This window comes from Primulina eburnea, chromosome 1 (assembly GCF_022965805.1).
Source record: "Primulina eburnea isolate SZY01 chromosome 1, ASM2296580v1, whole genome shotgun sequence".
NCBI lineage: Eukaryota > Viridiplantae > Streptophyta > Magnoliopsida > Lamiales > Gesneriaceae > Primulina > Primulina eburnea.
This window is the reverse complement of record NC_133101.1, coordinates 4,383,806-4,405,962: the sequence shown is the minus strand read 5'-3', so window position 1 is coordinate 4,405,962 and position 22,157 is coordinate 4,383,806. Positions and strand designations below refer to the sequence as shown.

Genomic DNA, 22,157 nt, shown 5'->3' with positions numbered 1-22,157 from the left:
GCCGGCCGCCGTCGTAAAAAATGTGCCCAATTTAACGGTTCAAAGTGCGGGCATACCCAATTCTAGAACTCATAACTGGTCCACACGATGGGAAAACCCAGCAATTATTCTTGGGCAAAAACTTGTATGAGACGGTCTCACGAATAGTATTTGTGAGACGGATCTCTTATTTGGGTCACCCATGAAAAAGTACTATTTTTTATGCTAAGAGTATTACTTTTTATTGTGAATATGGGTAGGGTTGACCCGTCTCACAGATTATGATCCGTGAGACAGTCTCACACGAGACTCACTCTTATTCTTGTTACATATAAATAACTTTTAGCCTAGTTAAAATTAGTTCAAGAAAATGACATGGTTACCACTCTTCAAACACGTTATTCCCCATTAATTTTATTGCCATTATAGCCAGTTGACTGAAAATCGTTGTGTCAACAAGAAGAACCATCTTTTTTCTAAAAAAGAAAAAGAAAAAATCAAAACTTGTGTGAGACGGTCTCACGGGTCGTATTTTGTGAGACATATCTCTTATTTGGGTAATGAAAAAATATTATTTTTATGCTAAGAGTATTACTTTTTATTTTGAATATCGATAGAGTTGATCTGTCTCACAGATAAAGATTCGTGAGACCGTCTCACAAGAAACCAACACAAAAGAAAAATAGAACCACCCTTTAATTAAACAAAATAAAAATAAAATTATACCAATATAAACTTTAGGTAGATGAAACATCTGAACTCGTGAATTGGTAAATTTAATTTGAATAAATTATTTGGAATAAAACATAATAATGATGGTTTTTCATAATCCCATTTGTCAATCATATCCCACAAACATCTTTAATAAATATGTCCTTTATAATGTACAAAATACAATTTATTATGTACTAATGTTTATATGGATGTGGCCAGAGCAACTAACATGAGCCTTCCTTGAAAAAATAAAATAAAGTCTTCTATTGAACATTAATTATAAGAGTAGGTCTTTCATAAGACGGTCTCACGTATTTTTATTCGTGAGACGGGTCAATCATGTCAATATTTATAAAAAAAAATTAATATATCTGACATAAAAATTAATACTTTTTCGTGAGTGACCCATACAGGATATTCGTTTCACAAAATTGACTCGTGGGACCATTTCACAAGAGTTTTTGTGTAATTACAAATGAGATTTTATTACATTCTAAATATAATTAGCATTATCTTTTGCCATGGTCTGCGGGACAAACTAATAATAATAGTACACAAAATGTTATGTTATTCTAGAAAAATTAAACATCAACCAACCTCTTTTATTCCCTCATACTTTTTGCCTTTTTCTATACGTCTAGAAAAATATACCCATAGCCATCAAACTCACCAACCAATCCCTTAAATAAATGCAATACTTTCTAATTAACATTTTTATGGGAATAGGTTTTAATGTATAAAAAATGATTCATTGACCCTTATTTTGTATATCCTTGTACTCATATATATCTATCACTTGGTGAATTTTTATATAAATAAGCATATATATTAGCCAAATGTCCAAATTAAATTTCACCAAAAAAGTGAGTTGTATATTACTATAACCTCAATTGCTTCGTATTATGGTAGTTCAAGAATCAAATTTAGAAGAAAGCATGCAAGAAACTACGTACGAAGAAGAGGAAACACTTTCTCTAAGTGATCTTCCATTATACAGCCATGTCGAAGATGAAGAAGAAGAAGAAGAAGGTTTATCATCCTCGGACCAAGACTACTTTGAGTTCAATTTCAGCCAAGAACTGAGCCCGTATGCCGGCACGGCAGCAGCCCTTTCTCTGCCGGAGAACGTCATCTTTTGTGGCAAACTCATTCCTTACAAGCAACCAAGTCATGTCTCCGATCACAAGGATCCGTCGAGAACTTACGAGAGCGCGAAGAAGAAAGTTGCTGATGGCGAGAAAAACCGTCGTGGAGGCGGTTCGACGAGGGGAATGGATCATGGCCATAGGAAAGATGGTCGCGTTCAAAGTTCGTTACGAGGGTCCGATTATCGGTTGTGTAAAATGTCGATACTGACATCCTCATCATCGGGGAAGGCTAGGTGGTACTTGTTCTTCTTCGGGATAAGGAGTTTTTCGACGAAAATGGAGCTGAGGGATATAAGGAGCAGGCAAAACCGCCGCCAATATTCTTCACCGCCGCCGTCGCCGCTGCTATCGAACAGCAGAGATCAGGTGGTTAGCCATGGAAGAAGCAGAGGTTGGGGGTTCTGGGCTGTGATCAGGGTGCTGAGTTGCGGCGGAAACCACCAAACTGAGACCTCTGTGACACCCTTCATCGGCTGCACTTCACCAGAATGAAAGGATACTAAGATTCCCTGTTACTTACAACTTCCATTTGCTATGTATAATATCGCTAAAACATATATATTTCCATCGATTAAAGACATAGCGTAAGCTTTCGACTTTGTAACAGAACACTGCAATTAAAAAAATAATTACTAAAAAAAGCCCATAAATCTTACTCCAAATTCCCAAAGTTTTTTTTTATTATTAAATATCATATATATCTAGCTTTAAAGTTTATAAAATAGAAAAAAAAAGTATAGATCACTTAATTACTTTAGCGCTTATAGATTCTTGAAATCGGAGCCCGACAATCGGGACAAAAAAGGGCAAAGAAATGATGAAGCTCTATAGTTGGCACACAGAAGGCAAAGAAATAAAAAGTGAAATTGCACGAGAGAAAAATTGTTATTTAGAGTTTGAGAAGAAAAAAAATGGAAAATTGGGTCGAGGAATAAGGTTAAATGAAATTTGGGAAGATAAATTGTTTTTTATACTGTATTATTATGTATTTTTAACTTTGAATTGTATAATAAAAAATGAAAAAGTTGAAGTGGCACCACCAACAGGACCCTCTCAGGCTATGTCACCGGGAATATGACAATCATTTCCTAACAAACACTGAATTATTAAGATTGATTAAGCGTGCATAATAAAAATAGTAAATAGATTAATTACCTTTTATGCGTTAAGATATTGAGGTTGTTAATTGATCTAATTGGCTTGATAGACCATAAAAGATTGACACCAACTCTTTTTTTATGATAACATTTTTAATTTTATTCAGAGTATAATAAATCATCCATTACAAGATTCACTAACCAAAGCGGAAAAATCTCATTCTCCCAAACAAAAGGAGTTGGGGAAGAAATAGAAAAAGACGCTAAAGAGTGTGCCACCCTATTCGCGGAACGGCCTACGTGTATAAGATCAGTATTAGAGCTCATATCCAATAGTTTTCGAATATCCCACGCCAGAGGACCGCTATAACTAAGATCATCTGCTGGGTTGAGGACTACTTGCACCGCTAGCAGAGAGTCAGTAGTACTCTTAACTGGTATTATTCTAGGGAAATTTAAATATCGATATCCAAGGGATATGAGACAACACCAAAAGATAGACACGCACTTCTTCGAACTCATGAGCCCAACAACCCGACCCATTAGTATCAAAGTAGGTGCATTCCGCGCTTCCACGAGTATATGGAAACAAAGTTATACTTTGGCAACAACTATTGTTTTTGAACTTGTATTAAGATAATGATCATAACAATTGATATCAGAGCGAATTCATCAGTTTAAGTCACCCAACAAGCATATTTTTATACTTTTTGGATGGATGTTCGGTTTAGCGTGTATGAATGAGAGTAGTACTGAGATATGTCACATAGTGGAAAGTTCTTATACGTTAAGCTGTTGATGTTGTGCTGTTTGATCTGGTTGGATAATATTGTGATTCAGCACCAGCAGATATACACGTACATCTCCGGACTTAAGGACCTCACAGTCCGACCTATTAGCAACCAAGTAGGTGTACTTTGCGTCGCCACGAGTATAAAGAAGTAAAATTGCGTTTTAGCTAATAGCTATAACTTTGGCCTAATTATGAGCGATTGATCATAACAATTTAGAATGACATCGGTATTACAAATCGTAAGACGTCATTTGATATAAATGTTAAATATTCAATATTCTTGCATCATCTCGCATTGACTCGTGTTTTACAATAATTGGAGTTAAAAAAAACAGTTATGTTATCCTTATCTTTTAATTTATCATCTAATCTCACGAGTCAACCAATACTCCATACTTAATTTCTAAATTAAGTCTTCACAAAAACTCATATGAGACAGTCTCACAAAAAACATACACTCAAATATTTGTCTACTCACGGTGGGCAATCCATATTCAACATTCACTTAACTATACAAGTGTGTTTTTCTAATCACCTTTGAACAAAGTACAAAGGACTACTAAACCCATGGATTGGTTGATTCTTATTTGGAAAGTTGTAATCTGTCCATTACAACAGTTTTTTACTCTTGATAATCTTTTAGCATTATAACTTATTTTGTTAGGATCAGAAAAGTAACCCCTTTCTTTCAGTCGAGCAGCTCCACCAATAGAATAGGTCAGTCGAGGACTCGACCGGGTACTCGGCCAGTAGATCCGCTATAGCATGCCCTTTCATCGCCTTTCGAGAAGTGCACGTAATGTCAAAAAGAAAAAGATATCGTGATGTAAGTAGTTTCAAAAAGAGGGAGAAGGAGACCTTGACCCGCAACAGACAGAGGAGGATGGAATATTTCTAGTTGTTTATGAACGCTAGCTCTTCTTGTTTATGAATAAAAATGAGATATTAGAAATTAAATAATTTGTAATCACATAGATTAGTGTTAATCAAACTACATATGAACTAAATGGATTGGGCCTTGTGTGATGAGGCAGTTGGTGCTTCATCTATATGTAAAGGCCCACCAAGTAATATACCTTGCCGCTTTGTTGGGGCAGTCATTTTACCAATTCAATTTTAATAATTTCTTGCAATTGTATTAAATTTGCTCATATATATGTCAATATTTTATAATTTATTCATTTTTTATGGGAGACTAAAATTTGAAAAAGATAGATATATAAATCAAATTGTAAGTTTCCAAGAAATTATATCGATAATCAATAATTATATCTATATTATATTAAGACACAACCTCAATTTATAGGTTGATTTCATCATATATGTATGGACACTACCCATGATAGAATCAAAGGTCTAAATTTAACCACACATACATAAGGTTCATTAATTTTTTTAAAATCACATGTGTGTGAATCTTGTCCATCCAAATATTCTCGCAGTGCCCCAAATGTAGTTCTACCCTTGTTTGTAGTTCCACTCCCAAAAAAGGAGTAAAATTCACAAATATAATATAACACTAACCCTTATTTTAAAAATATAAATGAAACTAACTACAAAAAATGACTGGTGTCCAATTAATTTTTTTAAAAAAAGTTGTATAAGCATTTAACGCCTGCAATTGGACATTTATAATAATTAAATTAAATGAGAAAATGGCAAGTAAGGAAAATTATTACTAGATTTTAGCATGAATTTATTATTTTCTTGATATTATATTAATATGAAAATTAATTGAGTAAATCTTTTTTTCCAAAATATAGAGATTATTTAATGAAGGGCGGAATGGATGAATTGCTCTTTTCTTTTCTTTTCTGCAGAATCAATAAATCCTCATTTAAATCCCAATGTTGTATCTTATTCAAAATCCTCCATAAATTCCACATTAAATCCCCATACCACTTTCCCATGCACCCTACCCCACCGTAGCCCTTCCCCCACACTCATCCAACGGCTGGAATCTCGTCTCGTCGTATCTGAGCCATAGAAAACAATGAGCAGAACTCCTCTCTCCGTCGCTCTCTCTTTAAAGCCATAAATTACTACTGTACACAAAAATGTTTGCAAGTCCTATTCTCTCTCTCTCAGAAATATTTCTGCCTATTTTTCGAGAGATTCAAGTGGAAACCCTAGGAATTTGTCTCTCGGAATGATGAAGATTGGGTCTGATTTCTGTTGGAATGCAGCTAATTGATCTGCTGCATTTTTTAGTTGAAATGTGAAGAGCGTGCGTCGGAATGATACAAGGGATGTTGGGATTTTAGTGGTTTAGTTGATATTTTTTTTGGGTTTTTTTTCTTCTGTTTTTTGTGTTTTGTAGAGATGTATAAGAACCAGCTGCAGGAGCTGGCACAGCGGAGCTGCTTCAATCTGCCGTCATACACTTGCATTCGAGAAGGTCCCGACCACGCGCCGCGCTTCAAGGCTGCCGTTAATTTTAACGGCGAGACGTTTGAGAGTCCGAGCTACTGCTGCACGCTGCGTCAGGCGGAGCATTCTTCTGCTGAGGTGGCGCTCAATGCGCTCTCTTGCCGTGGCCCCTCCAATTCCCTTGCTGCGAGGATTCTGGTGAGATTAATATGTTGGTTTTGAGTTAATTTAAGTAACTTGATTCTGTGAGGAGGAAAAATGTCCGCCCTTTGCTTTGTTTTTGTTTTTCGATTCACTTTCTTTGTGCTTTGACTGTGCTTTTATCTTGTTGAAGTTGTTTTGATAAGTAAATACCATAAAGAGGAGGGAAACAAAGTATAACAGCTAGTGCATGGCTTTGCCATGGATATTAAGAGATGTTCCCGCGATAAGAACGAATGCTGCTACATTACCATGTTGTTTTTCTTTAGAGGAGTCTAAGGGTGAATCTGCTTCCGTTGATTAATGTGGTGGATGTTCAAATCTGTTATTTGATTGAGTTGTTCAGCAAGTGGGCATTCGATTGATTATGGGCGTCTTAATGTGGCATCTGTTATAGCATTTCTAGTTAATCTAATTCCTGTTATTAACATCCCATTTAGGTGCTTTGAATTATCGAGTTTTGACCAGATCTTGCCATCTTGGGTAGTATATCTTTGGAGCCATCATCTATCATTATGAAATATATTTAGAGAAAATAATAATTATTGTGGATAGACTCTGTGGAGCTCAATAGATATTTTTTATGCGAGGCTCGTGAGGCCACAAACTATGACATTATGAAGTTGATTTATGGATCACAAGAATCATGTTGGCAGGTTATATGCTAAGGTGAGCTTTTAAACTCAGGGTAAATATTGCTATAATGACCAAGAGAAAAACAGATATGATCATGACTATACTTTTACCTCGAACTGTTGCTTCAACAAAGCAAGAAGCCAAGAACCCTGGCATTTCGAAGCGTGCCTCTACCCAATGCCTATAATTAAGACAAACCGATGGTGTCAGGTTTTGAATTCCAGAAGGAATGAAATTCTTTGATAAGTAATAAGTTCATTATTTTTTATTGCTGATTCACACGATAAACTATCATTAATGCTATACGCATGACATAGTATGCCCATTTGTGACAAATAATTATGGGATCAAACATGAGCTAGAATCAATTAGATGTATGTAATGAACTCCAACCCGATCCTCGTAGATCCATTCCAAAATTTTAAATTTACCGATTAAGACTTCTGAATCTGTTGTCAATTGGACTTGCTATTTTGTCAAGCAACTTGCAAAAGCATGTCACCTACGAACAACTGATCAGTTAATTATACTATATCTTGTTTTGTCAACATGGTAGTATAAGCATAGCAAAGAGTGCTTATTGCATAATAATGATATGCCTAGTTAACTTTGCTTAATACTGACTATTTGTGTGTGTAAATTACCCCTCATGAAAGTTTTGGTGAGTCAATAGAAAAGTTACCTTTAATCGGTCCAATGACCGTATCTGAGTATAATGAGTCAATTGATACCTCGTAACATTTCTGGTCTGTAAAAAATTTTGCAGATTGTTTGAGCAGTATTGGTGAGAAAGATCTACGAAAGAGGCTGTATAGAAAATTGTGCGATATGCACACAATGTCTTGAACAATCTCCTTAATGTACCCTGACCTTGGGACTCCTTCAAAATTGCTTTTTTATGGACTAGTATACTTAAGCCGTAGTTGCTTTTTGGAGATCAGAATGTCAGATTATGTTTGTTCGCTTCCATATGAATTTTCTACTTTCTTCACAGTTTGTGTGTAAACTTGTACGATTCCTGGCTTGCCAGCTAATGCCTTTTCTGTGATAAACTCTGTAATGCAGGACGAGACAGGTGTCTATAAGAATCTTCTGCAGGAGGTCTCACAAAGAGTGGGAGCATCTTTGCCTAGTTATACAACTTTCAGAACAGGTCTTGGCCACCTTCCAGTTTTTACGTGTACTGTAGAGTTGGCAAAGGTTATATTTACTGGTGAGCCAGCTAAGAATAAGAAGCAAGCAGAAAAGAACGCAGCCATGGCAGCTTGGTTATCTCTGAAATCATGTATGTGAGTCAACTTAATGCAGTAGATCTATAGACGCCAATTTGGTGTACCGTCATACACTAGTAGTAAGGCTCCTAATATTCTTTTACCCAAAAGATGAGTTATCATGCAACAATGAAGAGGGTAAAGGGAAACTGGCAGATACTTGGGAAGAATAGGACAATTCATTTTTTTTTTCAAATCATTCAAAAATCAGTATACTAACTGTTCGAAGAACTTTCTTGAATATCAAAAATGAGAGAATTATAAAAGGACTTGAGGGAGATTTTTTAGTCAGTTTTAAAATTTCTGAAGAACAAGTGTGCAAATTTGTCTTTTTCTACTCTGTAGTCTGTCCCATTCTCCCTCAGAATAAAAAGATAATATGTGAAGAAATGAAAATGATTCTCAAATGCAACAGATATTCCTTGTGAAGTGTTGAGAAAATATTTAAGCTGGGCACAGGATACCAGGTATTCTAAATAAAGCTACTATACTATGATTAAGTGCACTACAAAGCAATTCTGTTGTTGAGTCGAACGGGGGACAAATCAACTAATTTTATTTTTTATGTATACTTTCATGAAGCCTGTGGGGATAGCCGCATTGATCTTTCTTTTTTTATTTATTTTAGCTGTTATTATCTTTATGCTTGAAGCCTCTAGTTTCATAGAAATAATTTCTTCATCTGTATGAATCACCTTTTACTCTAGTGGAAGAGAAAGGGAAAAAGAAAGAAAACCAACTTTATTTCCACAACCTCTTTTACTGACCCACTCCGCTGTAGCCAAGCTGTCAGTTCACCAGCTACCCATGGGCAACCCAAGATACCCTGTAGGGTTAGATCATGTTGTGGATAAGAGCTGAACTAGAGAAGTGGATTTGAAGGTGGTTTATTCAATTGTGGTGGTGTGTAGGTGACCGAGGGCTATAGCCTATAGCCTCTGATGATCTTAGATTTGTACTATATGCATGAATCCTACTTGTTTGACGTATAAAATATTAGACTTTTACCCAACTTATCTCTATAGAGATTTGTAGTGTAGTTGAGGCAGCTGCTCAGTCATCTGTATCCCAGTTGGGAGTGCCTAGGGTTGTATGAATCCATCAGTAAACACAAAATGCTTAAATCTACTTTATTCAATGTAATTTTGATGGCTCTCAGTCTGGTTTAGAAAAAATGATAGGCTCATTATCTTAAATTTGGTCAAGGCCTTTGCACACAATCTTTTGACTATGCTTATATGAATAATATCTTGACCCAGTTTATTTAGTGAATGAGTAGTCCCATCATGTTGAATTTTTTAAGACCCTTAAATTGATCCCTTTGAAGAATGCTTCTTGAAGGGCTATCTTAACCTGGTTTATCAGCCTAAAAGAAAAAACGGTGGGTCGCGTCAAGGAATTGCACTAAAAAAATTGAATACAAATGGAGAATTTGAGGCTCTACTTAGAATAAATTATTAGGTCATGATATTTTACTCTCGAGGATCAGCAAGTGATTCATTTAATTGCAAAAGCATCGACCAAACCTGACTTGTTTATCTTTTTTTGTTCTTTCTTATCTTCTCAGTGGTGCAACAATTGGAGAGTTCAATGTTTGAGAAGCGTAAGGATGAGCCAGAGCATGTAACAGTGGCTCACGCATTGCAGAAGTACCTCATAAAGGCAAAATTGGAAAAAAAATGTTTTCCTATAAAATTCCCAGCTCTAAATCCTAGACCATCGAGTACACAGCAGTCTCCAGCTACAACCTCCAAAATTCTTCCATTGATTTGCCCAAAAACAGCTCCTCGCGACAAAAATGTTCCAACTGTCAGCAATAGTGCTGTGTTTCAAAATATATGTAAGATAGCTCAAAGCCAACATGCAATGACCGTTGCAAATGAGTGCCTCTCATCATTGATAGACAACCAAATACCCCAATCTCATAAGTTCCATGCAGCAGGAGCAGCTCCATATATTCCAGTCCAGCGCTGTATCCCCCACCAAAGAATTGCACCACCAGTGACAATACGAAATGCAATTCCGGTTTTCTCTGCTCCACCTCTCCCATCAACCCAGTCTTCAATGGGGGCAAGACCTCCTGTATTGCGTATGGCACCCTCTGTACGTGTGAGACAAGCTGTTCCAGTATCCGCTACTTCTCCTGATCAGATGGAGGAGCTACCCAATATACACCCAGCAGTTAAAGTAGAGAGTCCACAATTTTCCAGACCTCCACCAGCTCGGGTAGAGCAGCCACCACTTTCTAGAGTTGCTTCAGGTAGACTTGGTGACTCTCCTTTCTTTAAGCTTCCCCTAGTTCGAGTTGAGGAACCTCTTTGTCCGAAGTTATTACCTGTTCATTTGGCACCATTTTCTGAGGTTCCGACACTACAACTTGAGCCACCATCATTCGAAGTCCCAAGAGGTCAAAATCCAGGCGCCGGTTTCGAGCTCTATTAGTTCATCAACCAGTACAAAAACACCCATAAATGAGATTAGAATATCAGTTCAAGACATGCTGCAGGAGTCAGCAGAGGTTAAAAGAGCTGAAGATATGATGGAGAATGTAGTTTGAAACGTTACGAGCCTCTGGTGGCTTCGATGAATATGAATTATGTAGGTGTTATTTTTTTTCCTTTCTTCTTTTTTGGTTTATTTATTTGTGGTCCATGTTTCGGGGAGAATTTGACCAAGATTTAAACTTTTATCAATAGTTCCTGGGCAGGTTCAGCTCCTCAGAAGCCATAAAATTGCTTTTCTATGCTTTTAACCCTTAGCTGCTACGAATTTAACTGTGATGTGCGCAACTGTGCTTGCCAATATGGTTTGAAATGGTAAGTTGTTGGTTGCATTAAGTATGCCTTAGTGACCTTTATCGATGCTATGTGATTAGAAAAATAATTCTTTGTTTGTTTTTCAATATTAATAAAAATATAATCACTCAAATTGAGACTCTGTTAGTACATTATTTTCAATAATTTTGATGAACTATGATGTTAAAAATTATATTGAAGCCGGGTTGGCTAGCTCGCAATCCATAATTAGGTGGGGGAGGGGTGGTTTTGATCCATTATTTTGGCTGGTAGGAGAATTACGAACGCAATTTATCTATTTCATGCGGTGGGACAATGGATCTAATCAATTCTGTCTACCTTACATGTATTAAAAATAAAAATGGAGAGGCATAATTCCATAAAAAAATTATACTAAAGATTCATCAAATCAATTGTTTTTCTATATACATTTACACATACATATAAAAGATTTTTTTTTCCAAAAATAGCTTCAGTGGTAATACATAAGTTTTTGGACCGTTCATTATTTTTCAATTACTAATTTTCTAACTGACTTCTAAAATCGATTGTATATTTTTAAGAGTGAGTCTCATGTGAGACCGTCTCACGGATCATAATCTGTGAGACGGGTCAATCCTACCCATATTCACAATAAAAAATAACACTCTTAGCATAAAAAGTAATACTTTTTAATGGATAATCCAAATAAAAGATCCGTCTCACAAATACGACCCGTGAGACCGTCTCACACAAGTTTTTGCCTATTTTTAAATATAATTTAAGTTTTAAGTTTCGAAATATAATAAAACTTTTGAAATCATTACATGTATACACAAATACATGTTATTAATAGTCAATATATTTTAGTTTATATGTATTGTTAGACAGTATTTTATTCTTGAGATGGATCAATTTTATTCATATTTATATATAAAAAGTAATAATTTTGACGTAAAAGTAATATTTTTTTATATCAGTGAAACTGTCTAATAAGAGTTTTTGTGTTAAAACATTTATGATTGCATAGTTGGACTTTGGATTGAACTTTGAAAAAAAAAACAAGTTTATTTCATATGCTTTCTGTATGAAACTTACTAAAGATGATTTTTTGGTAAATTTCAAATTTTGATTTTCATTCTCTCTTTTTTGAAAGGGTTGCCACTTTATTTATGAAAAACTTTCAAGTCAATAAACATTATCAAAAAAAAATTCATTTAAGAATACATTTTTTATTTGTATTTATGGATTTATTTGATTGTTACGTCAAAAACTTAATTATCGTGCTTGTATATTAATTAATTATTAACAAATGAGTTGGTCTCATGTAAGACCGTCTCACGGATCTTAATCTGTGAGACGGGTCAATCCTATCCATATTCACAATAAAAAATAATAATCTTAGAATAAAAAGTAATACTTTTTCATGGATGACTCAAATAAGAGATCCGTCTCATAAATTCGATCTGTGAGACCGTCTCTCACGAATTTTTGTCATAACAAATATCTCTTAAGCTTATTTTGGGTAAGGCAATCTATTTTTATCTTCACCTTGACACAAGCAAGAATCTGAGGATCCAATTACACAAACGAAGCAAAATCCCAGATTCTTGCAGTCCCAGAATCTCGGAGACATACTGTTGGTTTTATCGATTCTTACTCCACCTCCGCCCCGCGAGTGAGGGAGAGTGGAGGGGTTGGAATTGTTGAGGAATGCAAGGCGTTTCTTGTGCGACGCTTGTAAATAGCTGCAGCCGTAGTTTTAGTCTATTTCTCAGTTCCAATAATCCGAAGCGTCGGCCATTTTCTTCGATTTCTGGTTACGGAATTCCCACCTCTGGTTTCTCTTCTTCGCATCCCTTGACATCAGGTATGGAAAAAAAAGTCAGTTTTCTTGTTTTTGGGCATTAGATAGGGTGAATTAAGGTCCAAGAATTGCCAGGGGAACATAGAAATATGAGTGAGGATAGTAAAGTTTAGTACTGCAGTTTTTGGTTTTCAGTTCGATCAAGATTCAAGCTTTTCTCTAGGTTAAGTCGAGCAGTTACTTGTATAACTCTATGATAGTTTTACTGCATGATTGTCAGATTATCTTAATTCAGGAAAATATGTCTTGAGATTATGTGCCTAATATGACACAAACTGGTGGGATGAGGAGTAATAGAATTGATCGTTTTCCTTTTGTAAGATTTGTGTTATTAGTCAAATGCTAAATCTGCTGAAGCCAAGTCTGAAAGTGAAGCAATGATTTCAGAGTCTATGGCAAGCAAAGGAAATTGTCTCATCACCTGCTTCTATTAAGTATTAATACTTAGGACTGAATCTATGTTAACAACTATGTATTCTGATACTGGCCTGTGTATTGACAGTATAGATATGTACTCCCACAGCTGTCCAATGTACAGAGTTGAGTCAGATATTCAAGATTCGTTACACATGATTAGAAAATCATACATTCAGTTGAGCACAGTGGGAGACCATTTAGAAATGTGTTTACAATGTTTCACATCGAATACATTTGTGGCTTGTGATTGAGCACTCGAGCACGTGACTGAGAAACTGGATGAGTTGAAGGAAAGGAAGCTTGGAGCCAGAGATAGAGATAGAGGTAGAAAGAATTGGAATTTTGGTTGTTAAGATGCAACAATTGGTTTAGAATTGGCCGAAGAATCATGAAGCAAAATTTTGAGAATACATAGTTTATTCTGAGAGTGAGAGAGAATTAAATTCAAAGTTTGATTAAATTTTTCATGATTGTTTTGGGATGCAATCAGTTCCACCCAACACCTCTTGATTTACCACATTATCGGAATGCATTATTTACAATTATTTTCCTCTTGGGGTAGGAATATCACTAATCTATGATTCTTTGGTTCTCCCTCTTAATCTACACGTACTTCAACAAACATTAAAAAAGCAGCAATATAGTATTCAATCAAAATTTTGGTTTCCCCGACCATATTTGATGATATGAACATATCCCTTGTTTTAATGGTCAAGATGAGACCTTGCCAAATTGAGCAGGTAAATGAAGGTGTATTACCTGAAAATCCTTGAAAGATGTGTTAATAAAATGTCCCAAGATTCAGAGCTAGGTGTGCAATTACATGTTGACACCGACGATAAGAAGACTATGAGAATCAATCATGTGCAGGTAGTGTAGCCAACTAATAGATCAGTGGCAGAGCTATTGGTTTTCCATGACTTGGATTTTGGGTTCAACTCACAGTAACTATAGCCTCTACTTTTCTGTTTTTACTTTTATCACATTGACGTCCAAATTTAAGCATAGCCGTAATATGATAGATATCTGAGTCGGTTTTTAGAAGCCGTAATATGATAGATTTCAGACCTGTTTGATTCAGGAATCAGGAGTACTTTAGTTTTAACCTTAAATAGGATTTATGTCCTGTTTTTCATCATCAACTGATATATTTGTAATTAAACTAAAGATTTGATATTGGAACGTTAATTAGATACCATTTTCGAGGTGTTGAAAATGAAGAAATTGTACTGGTATTAGTAAATGATGTAAACTATGTAATAACTTGATATTTTTGTAAATTAGAAGATCTTGAAAACCAAACTTCCAAAACGGACTCAGAAAAAGTATTCTTTTTATAGGGACTTGTATGGCAAGTCAGGTGGCAGAACTGTTCCCAATGACATCTCCTGAGGTTGTTGTTCGCGAAGCAAGGATAGATGACTGCTGGGAAGTAGCTGAGACACACTGCAGTTCTTTCTTTCCTATGTACACTTTCCCTCTGGATTTAGCATTGAGAGTTAACCGGCTCATTGGAATGCTCTTTGGATTCTCATCACCAAATGGCTGCAAGAGGACTTTTCTGGTTGCTGTAATTGGTAGTTCTGGTGAAGATTCTTTTTTCTTAGGCAGTGAAGATTTCAAAATTGGAGTTTTTAAGGGAAAGTTTAGTCTAAATAAAGGATATGTAGCGGGGATTCTTACCGTGGATACGGTGGCAGATTTTCTTCCGAGGAAAGGACCTCTTCGACAAAGAAGGTAACTTAGACACTTGTTTTCTTCTTCTTTTCTAGTTATTTTTGTGCTGAAGTGGGCAGATCCAGTAATAATGGGGAAAATAGAAGTTTAGGGATAAAACAAATCATTACCTTAGGCTAGATGATGGTGGCAACTCACTCTTGTCAACAGCCTGCCTTGAACTTCGAAACTTGGTCCAAATTTTGTTTATGCTTTACTGCTATTCTCGGCTCCTAAGATGGGGTTTAGTGAATTTCATAATGGTGAATGCTTTTACTGTTCAGTACAAAACATTGCTATGATATATAGTCATAACCATAGAAGTTTATCGGCTTTGAGATATCCCATATAAATGTTTAAGGTTTTATTACAATGCATGATCGAAGTTCGGGCAAGTGATGGATGAACCTTTACTGAGTGTAGGCTTACCCCTTCAGACGACAAAATGTTCGATTTTATGTGTAATTTTTCAAAATTTCAAAATTGATCCGATGCATTCCATTGAGTCAATCCTCTTTCAGGCTTAGCTCTCTTCACGAAATTCCTAGATTCAGCCACATAGGTAAACATGTGTTGAAGTGAAGCATGTTGTGGTTGTGGACAGGACAGGAATCGCGTACTTGTCAAATGTCGCTGTTCGAGATGAATACCGCAGAAAGGGAATAGCGAAGAGGCTAATCGCTAAAGCAGAGGAAGAAGCTAAAAGTTGGGGATGTCGTTCCATAGCTTTACATTGTGATCTTAACAACCGAGGAGCAACCATGTTGTATGCAAACCAAGGCTATAAATTCATTAAGATCCCCGAAGGAGCAAATTGGCCTTACCCAAGAGCTTCGCCAGAAGTGAGGTATGGTTTCATGATGAAACTTCTTTAATCCCCTCATGCATTTTATCAGATTGGTTGTAAAAATTATGTGATTAATTGTTTATAATTGTATATGTAATACTAAACAAGATGATGAATTTCATCAACATTCTTGCTGTGATATTGAAAACTTCATTCAAATATTGCGGTGTTTGATCATAATAAAACAAAAACTATATTTTTGAAAAAAGATGGACCATGTAAACAAAGACAGTGACCCTATCAAACAAATATGTAGAGTTGAAATTAAAATATCTGACATGACAGAACTATTTGTTTGGATATGAATGAAAACAAAGATAGTGACATAGAATGATAGGTGCATGTGCAGCCAATATCCATTGAAGCCCTCGCTCGTACGACCCAACAAAACATTTGAATTTTAGAGCCTTCATTAATGTTGGTGGGCAAGATTTGATCACGAAAATTACCATTTCTAAATATAATTACCTGTTTCAGTATAAAATTATATTCATCATTTTGATTAGAAAAAAAAGTCTGTAAGAAGAATTTGAGAAACTAAAGATGGTGTCTTCTAGATGACAGATATATTATATAATAGTATAGATTATGTTAGCAAACATCATGCATTGAAATGTCATACATCCATGAGTCCAATAATACTGTAATAATAAATAAAACTCACCACCATTTGAAAATCCCTACTACAAATCAACTGCAAAAAGAATTCCCATTAGGCAGAGAGGAGCTACTTTAGACCCGAAAAGCTAATCATATTTCAAGGACCTAAAACAAGATTCAACTTCAGCGCCTAGTCCTAACTTTCTTTTTTATGTCTAAGCTCCCTAAATACTTTCTTCTCGATTCTTCGCTCGACTAGCAAAATTATCATCATCTGTATGTAGCTTTCATTGCAGCTACAAACTACTGTACAATGAACCAACGAACAGGAAAACAGCGTAACCAAGCGAGCCATTTTCTTTGATTGAATTTATCACACCTACTAGAGTGAGGTGCTTGGGTTGCATTCGGTCTTCGATGTTTTTCCCATGCTTTCGAGGCCAACGTTGTTCCTCATCTCAATAACTTTCTTGTGGGAGTTGGAGTGCAGAGCAGGAACAAAGGTCGGGCTGGCAGCGGGACGGTACTCAGGGAACAGTCGACCAGACTTGAAGCGAACTCCACATGCGTTGCATAGAGTTTTCAGACCCATTGGGCCAGCTCTCCATTGAGGAGTCTTTGTTATCTCGCAGTGCAAGCATTTACGAACGGATTGTGTAGGTGTTTTCTGATACGTAGACTCCATCGGATTCACTGGTAAAGATGTTTTTATTTTCTTTTTCTTCTTATGTTCGGATCCATTCAGTTTCGAGAGTGACTCAGCGAAATTCTCGGTATCTCTATATAATCCATGAGGGGCAGAAGGCAGAGGGGCCTCTCCGGAGGTTGAGGGCGAGATGAGATGAATTGGCAATCTGGGACTGAAAGTTGCGGGGCGGGAGCGCTTGCTTCGAGCACGCTGTGAGCCACTGAGAGGCGTATTCTTCCCAACAGAAGAGGAACTGCTGCTGCTCTCTAACACCGAAACTGGGCTTGAGGTTTGGAATTGTTTGTGAGAGGATGGTAGCACTTTGTTTATGCCAGAATTCTCTTTTCCAATGGTCATGCCACTGCCGGAAAATGAATCCTCCACGAACGTCGAAAGCCATTCTAGCTGTATGATATCCTCATACTGAGAAAATAAAACAAAGCACAAATGTAATCAGAACCTAACAAGATAAATAACATAAATACATTCACTCTATCATGCGAATTCTAACTAAATTACCAAGGATAACTTGTGGATGCAATAGACCACCATACACACACCACGTCTGACATATAAATTTTGAAATCCAATTCAGAATTTAAAGCAAAGATACCTTATGGCATTACCATACAGTATACTGACCAAACCAACAGCTAAATAATGGTGGGCATGTGATTGCCACATGTCAAATATGGTACAATCAATACAATCAACCAACAATATTCTACAGTCATCGTTCGTTGCACGGAACAAACTCCATCATACCAAGAAGTCTAACAATTCAACCAAAAGTTTGAAATATGCAGCATTTCTTCTAGATATTCATACTCACCGGAACAGAGAGCTCTGCAGAAAGGTCAGCTGCAGAATCTGTTTGGCTTCCTGGAAAAAGAGGGTTGGAATCCGGTAACAAGTCATTCCACATGCTCGAAATATCTTGGCAGTTGCCGGAGTTAACTAAGTCACCACCGGCACAATCATTTTCGGGAGGAAACTCAATTAAATCATCCATTTGATCAAAGAAGTTTCCACAGTCCATTTCATCAACGAAAAATGGCCCCATCACCTCTAATCTGTTATTTAACCTGAACAAGAAACAGAGACACGATTAACCAAAAAATGGAGAAAAACAATTGCTAATATGTATGAAGGGATGAATGAATTTGAAATGGGAATAATGCTAGCGTGCACATGAGGTGTAGGAGGGGGCCACAAGAACTGCCTTTTGCAGTGTGGAAACATTACTTGTCAATTGATGCTTGCCAAAAGGAGTAAAAGTGTATATTAAGAGCATGTATGGATTCTTGCTCGTATGTGCCTAATATTTGAGTGGGATCTTGAAAATCTCTGCCAAATACAGATATGCAGAACAAGATGACAAGAAAAGAGATGAAATGGCAGTAAATATGTGAAGTAAATGTGAACATATAAGGCTTATTTAGACCACACCGTCACAAAAATTCAATTAAACTCCACAACTAGCCAACTAGGGAACAAACCTTGAAGTTTTTGGGTTTGTTAGTACAAGAACTGGAGATCCTAAAATGCAGTAAGTTTTAATTGTTGCAAGTATTCAACTCGAGTCCCCACTACACTAACTTTCCTGTTCAAACGAAGGGGTTTGGTTGGTTAAATTTCAGTAAGTGTCAAATAGAAAACTACATCAACAAAAATTCTTCAAAAATGGAAAATTACAGGGATTTAAGTGTGAATATACATGAAATATCACATATGTCAAGATAGGTAACAGTCACAGGAGAAAAATGTGTGGAAAATGTCACATTATGGTGGCTAGAAATTGAAAAGATATCAATTTTTTCCTCATCAAACAATTACGAGCTTCAAGTCTTCAACTTTCCCTTCTTTCTCTAGCAAGAGAGGAAAAATTACTTAACGAGCAAAAACAAACGAAGGTAACAGAATCACACTGTACCGTGATTTATTTTCACGTTTGAACCTTTTTTCCCCTCAAAAGGGTGAAGAAACGCAAATGCTAGAAGGGAAAAAAGTCCCCAGTTACTCAATTTTGGTTGTAAAATCTCATGAGACCCACAAATCCAAGCAAGAAATAGAGGCGAAAAAATCGATTTTCTTCCAGCAAAACTGAGAGAAAAGTAAAAATAAGGCAGAGCCAGCCAGACCTGTGCTTGAACCCCACCAAATTTCCCGCCCAAAAAAGGCTTAGGAACAATGACCAAGAAATGAGCAGATTTCTTTCCCACTGGCACAACTTCCAAGCTCACAAAAACTCAACACAAACAGAGCCAAACTCAACCAACAAAAAACACAAAAAAGGAGAACTCTAAGCCAAACCCCCTACTCTATTATTCCTCCACAATAAACTACTCCATGAATAGAGTTATAGAAGTCTACAATATCATGTATATATATGAGAAGAGTAGAGAGAATGGGATTGAAAATGGGGTGTGAAGTTTGCTTATGAAGAAGGAGAAATGGTGAGAGAAATGCTATTAAAGTCTAAAAAGAAAAAGGAAAATGGCACGTGAAATTCTCGCCTCATTGCTAGCTGTCTTTTACACTACTATCCCCTCACTGTCTTCATATTTAAGTCTTCTTCAATACCATCACCTCACCTCCATCTCCGCCTCTGATTACACTCGGGTCCCACGTCACTCCCCGACACCTTACTTTCAAATATTCAAACTTTTTTTTTACTCAAAAAACAAAAAAGAAAATCAAGAAATTGATTTTTTTTTTCATGCCTTTTTTGGGTGGACTTTTTTTTATCAGATTTTTTTGGGTGCACTTGTAAATCCAGAGAGTTGTGTGTGATATATGAGGTATTTAGCCTATTTGTGTAATAAAATGGTATGAAAAAGTGAGAAAATTTGGGAATTCGGTAATTTAATGGAATTCTTTTGTTTTAAAATTTGTTAAATAGTATGTGTTATGTGAGACGATCTTACGGATCTTTATCTATGAGAGGGGTTAACTCTACCGATATCCATAATAAAAAGTAATATTTTTTTATGGATGACCCAAATAAAATATTTGTCTCACAAAATATGACTCATGAGACCGTCTTACACAAATTTTTGTTATTGTTAAATAGTACATGCTCGATTCATGTTTAAATAGTTTATATTTATGAAACATTTTGAAAAATTTAAACAATTTTTTTATATTTCATATTACAATTTTATTTTATAAAAGAAGAATTTAATTTACTCAAAAAAAATTAAATATCGTGAATGAAAATATTTTGACCTGAAAAGTATAAAATTATGTAAAATCAAACATTCGTCGTTTTACAAAAAATTACAGTTTATAGTAGCGATGCAAATATGACATTTTTTATCATATAACAACTTAAACATTACGTCGATAAATTGTAATAATGTTTAATAGAATAATAATACTACTACATTTTCAATTCCAAATTTATTTGGAGTTGTGGATAAACTATAAAATATGCAAATCTTTTTTTAAATGGACATTACATAAATTAATAATGTCATTTGCATTTCAAGTTATGTTATATGCACTCCGATTTACATATAGATTTATTCTTGTTTTTTGATAAATGGGAATATAAATAACATCGTGCTATTTAGCAATCTGCTAATTTATTACAACAAGAGTAAAATTTGAATAATTGGTGGATTAAAATCCAAAATGAGACCCCAAAAAATTTATTTTACCTTAAAAATAGTCGATGAACAGTAGAAAAATTTTACCCGTTTCGTCCTACAAATCAAATCGGGAAATTAATTTAAAAATTTTCAAAGTTTGACTTTTTTGTCGAAGTATTTTCAAATTTCAAATCATAAATGAATAAAGCGATAATTTTTTTAGAAAACCAACAAAATCAGTACAATTTCTAATAGGAAAAACACGTTAATCCTAGAGCGGTGACGATCGTGCATGCTAGATGGGATAGTGTTACGATCACGTAATTTGATATTAATTTTTAAATTGTTGTTTTGAGAAATTGCAAAAACTCAACGTAACATCATAAAAGTATTTAACACCCCTTTTTAAATATAATAATTTTCACCACTCATCCATAATATCATTGTATGTCGAGGAGCGAAAACTTCCTCGGAAATGATTGTTTAAAATTATCGTACGATTTAAAATAACTGATTATCGATCATCCGTCTCATATATATATAACATATAAAACGACACAATGAGTAGAAACTGAGTGTAATCCAACGAAGAAATATAAGCTAATTAAAGTGACATCAAAACAGCAAAAATGCTTTCTGATGAGATGAAACATCAAAATCTGATTATTTTTTAGAAGCTGATTTTGTTTCCTTACTTAATAGACACTTCTTTGAAGTCACTTCCTTTCAAAAAGACTTTTCCCTTTTAAAATCCCATTTGTTCTTAATTAAATTCTTTTGTCAATTATATATTTTATGATTGGTGGAAAGATTTGTCATGATTGTTGTGTCAATGTTTTTTTTGTGTGTGAGACGGTTTCACGGATCGTATTTTGTGAAACGAATCTCTTATTTGGGTCATCCATGAAAAAATATTAATTTTTATGCTAAGAGTATTACTATTGTGAATATAAGTAGGGTTGACCCGTCTCACAAATAAAGATTCGTGAGACCGTCTCACAAGAGACGTACTCTGTTTTTTTTTTCATGTTCTATAGTGATCAAGAGAATTGCTAAGATGATGTATGGATTTTTTTTTAAAATAAAAATTACAGGATTGAATGTTTTTTATTTTATTAAAAATTATAGGTCATATAATATATAATTCATATTTGTAAATCATACAATATTTAAAATATGATATTTAGATCGTTTTTATAACAATGGCAATTATTATAATCAATAAAAATTATTTCGAATGTTGTATTTGTGAACAAAAAAAAAAAATCAAATTAAAATCTTCCTTTTCAAGTATCGCGCGTGTACTTTAGGAGTGTTTAGCAGAAACAATTTTCTCTTGAAACCTTAAATTCCCGTGTGTACAAGAAAAAAAAAACATAAATTCATTGTGAATTTTTAAAATGTATATTTTACATTACTTTTAAACCTCACGATATTTGGCAGATT

At 35.2% G+C, this 22,157-nt stretch overlaps 2 protein-coding genes and 1 pseudogene across 3 annotated transcripts; 2 read left to right on the top strand and 1 right to left on the bottom strand.

The window, feature by feature from the left end:
• Positions 1 to 5,781: 5,781 nt before the first annotated feature.
• LOC140823325 (double-stranded RNA-binding protein 2-like) lies at positions 5,782 to 11,029 on the top strand (annotated as a pseudogene).
• Positions 11,030 to 12,505: 1,476 nt separating this feature from the next.
• LOC140823317 (GCN5-related N-acetyltransferase 4, chloroplastic-like) lies at positions 12,506 to 15,978 on the top strand. The gene is made up of 3 exons (XM_073184599.1): positions 12,506 to 12,853; positions 14,608 to 15,004; positions 15,588 to 15,978. The coding sequence occupies exons 1-3, from the start codon at positions 12,697 to 12,699 to the stop codon at positions 15,856 to 15,858; spliced, it is 825 nt and encodes a 274-aa protein (XP_073040700.1). The 5' UTR covers positions 12,506 to 12,696; the 3' UTR covers positions 15,859 to 15,978.
• A 479-nt stretch (positions 15,979 to 16,457) lies between these two features.
• LOC140823303 (GATA transcription factor 8-like) lies at positions 16,458 to 19,650 on the bottom strand. 2 transcript variants are annotated; one of them, XM_073184582.1, is made up of 4 exons: positions 19,260 to 19,649; positions 18,618 to 18,721; positions 17,951 to 18,203; positions 16,458 to 17,541 (listed from the first exon to the last, which is right to left on the bottom strand). In XM_073184582.1, the coding sequence occupies exons 3-4, from the start codon at positions 18,179 to 18,181 to the stop codon at positions 16,813 to 16,815; spliced, it is 960 nt and encodes a 319-aa protein (XP_073040683.1). In that variant the 5' UTR covers positions 18,182 to 18,203; positions 18,618 to 18,721; positions 19,260 to 19,649; the 3' UTR covers positions 16,458 to 16,812. The 2 variants fall into 2 exon arrangements, with proteins under 2 accessions (XP_073040683.1, XP_073040692.1); XM_073184591.1 differs by lacking the exon at positions 18,618 to 18,721 and having other exon boundaries at positions 19,260 to 19,650.
• Positions 19,651 to 22,157: the final 2,507 nt, after the last annotated feature.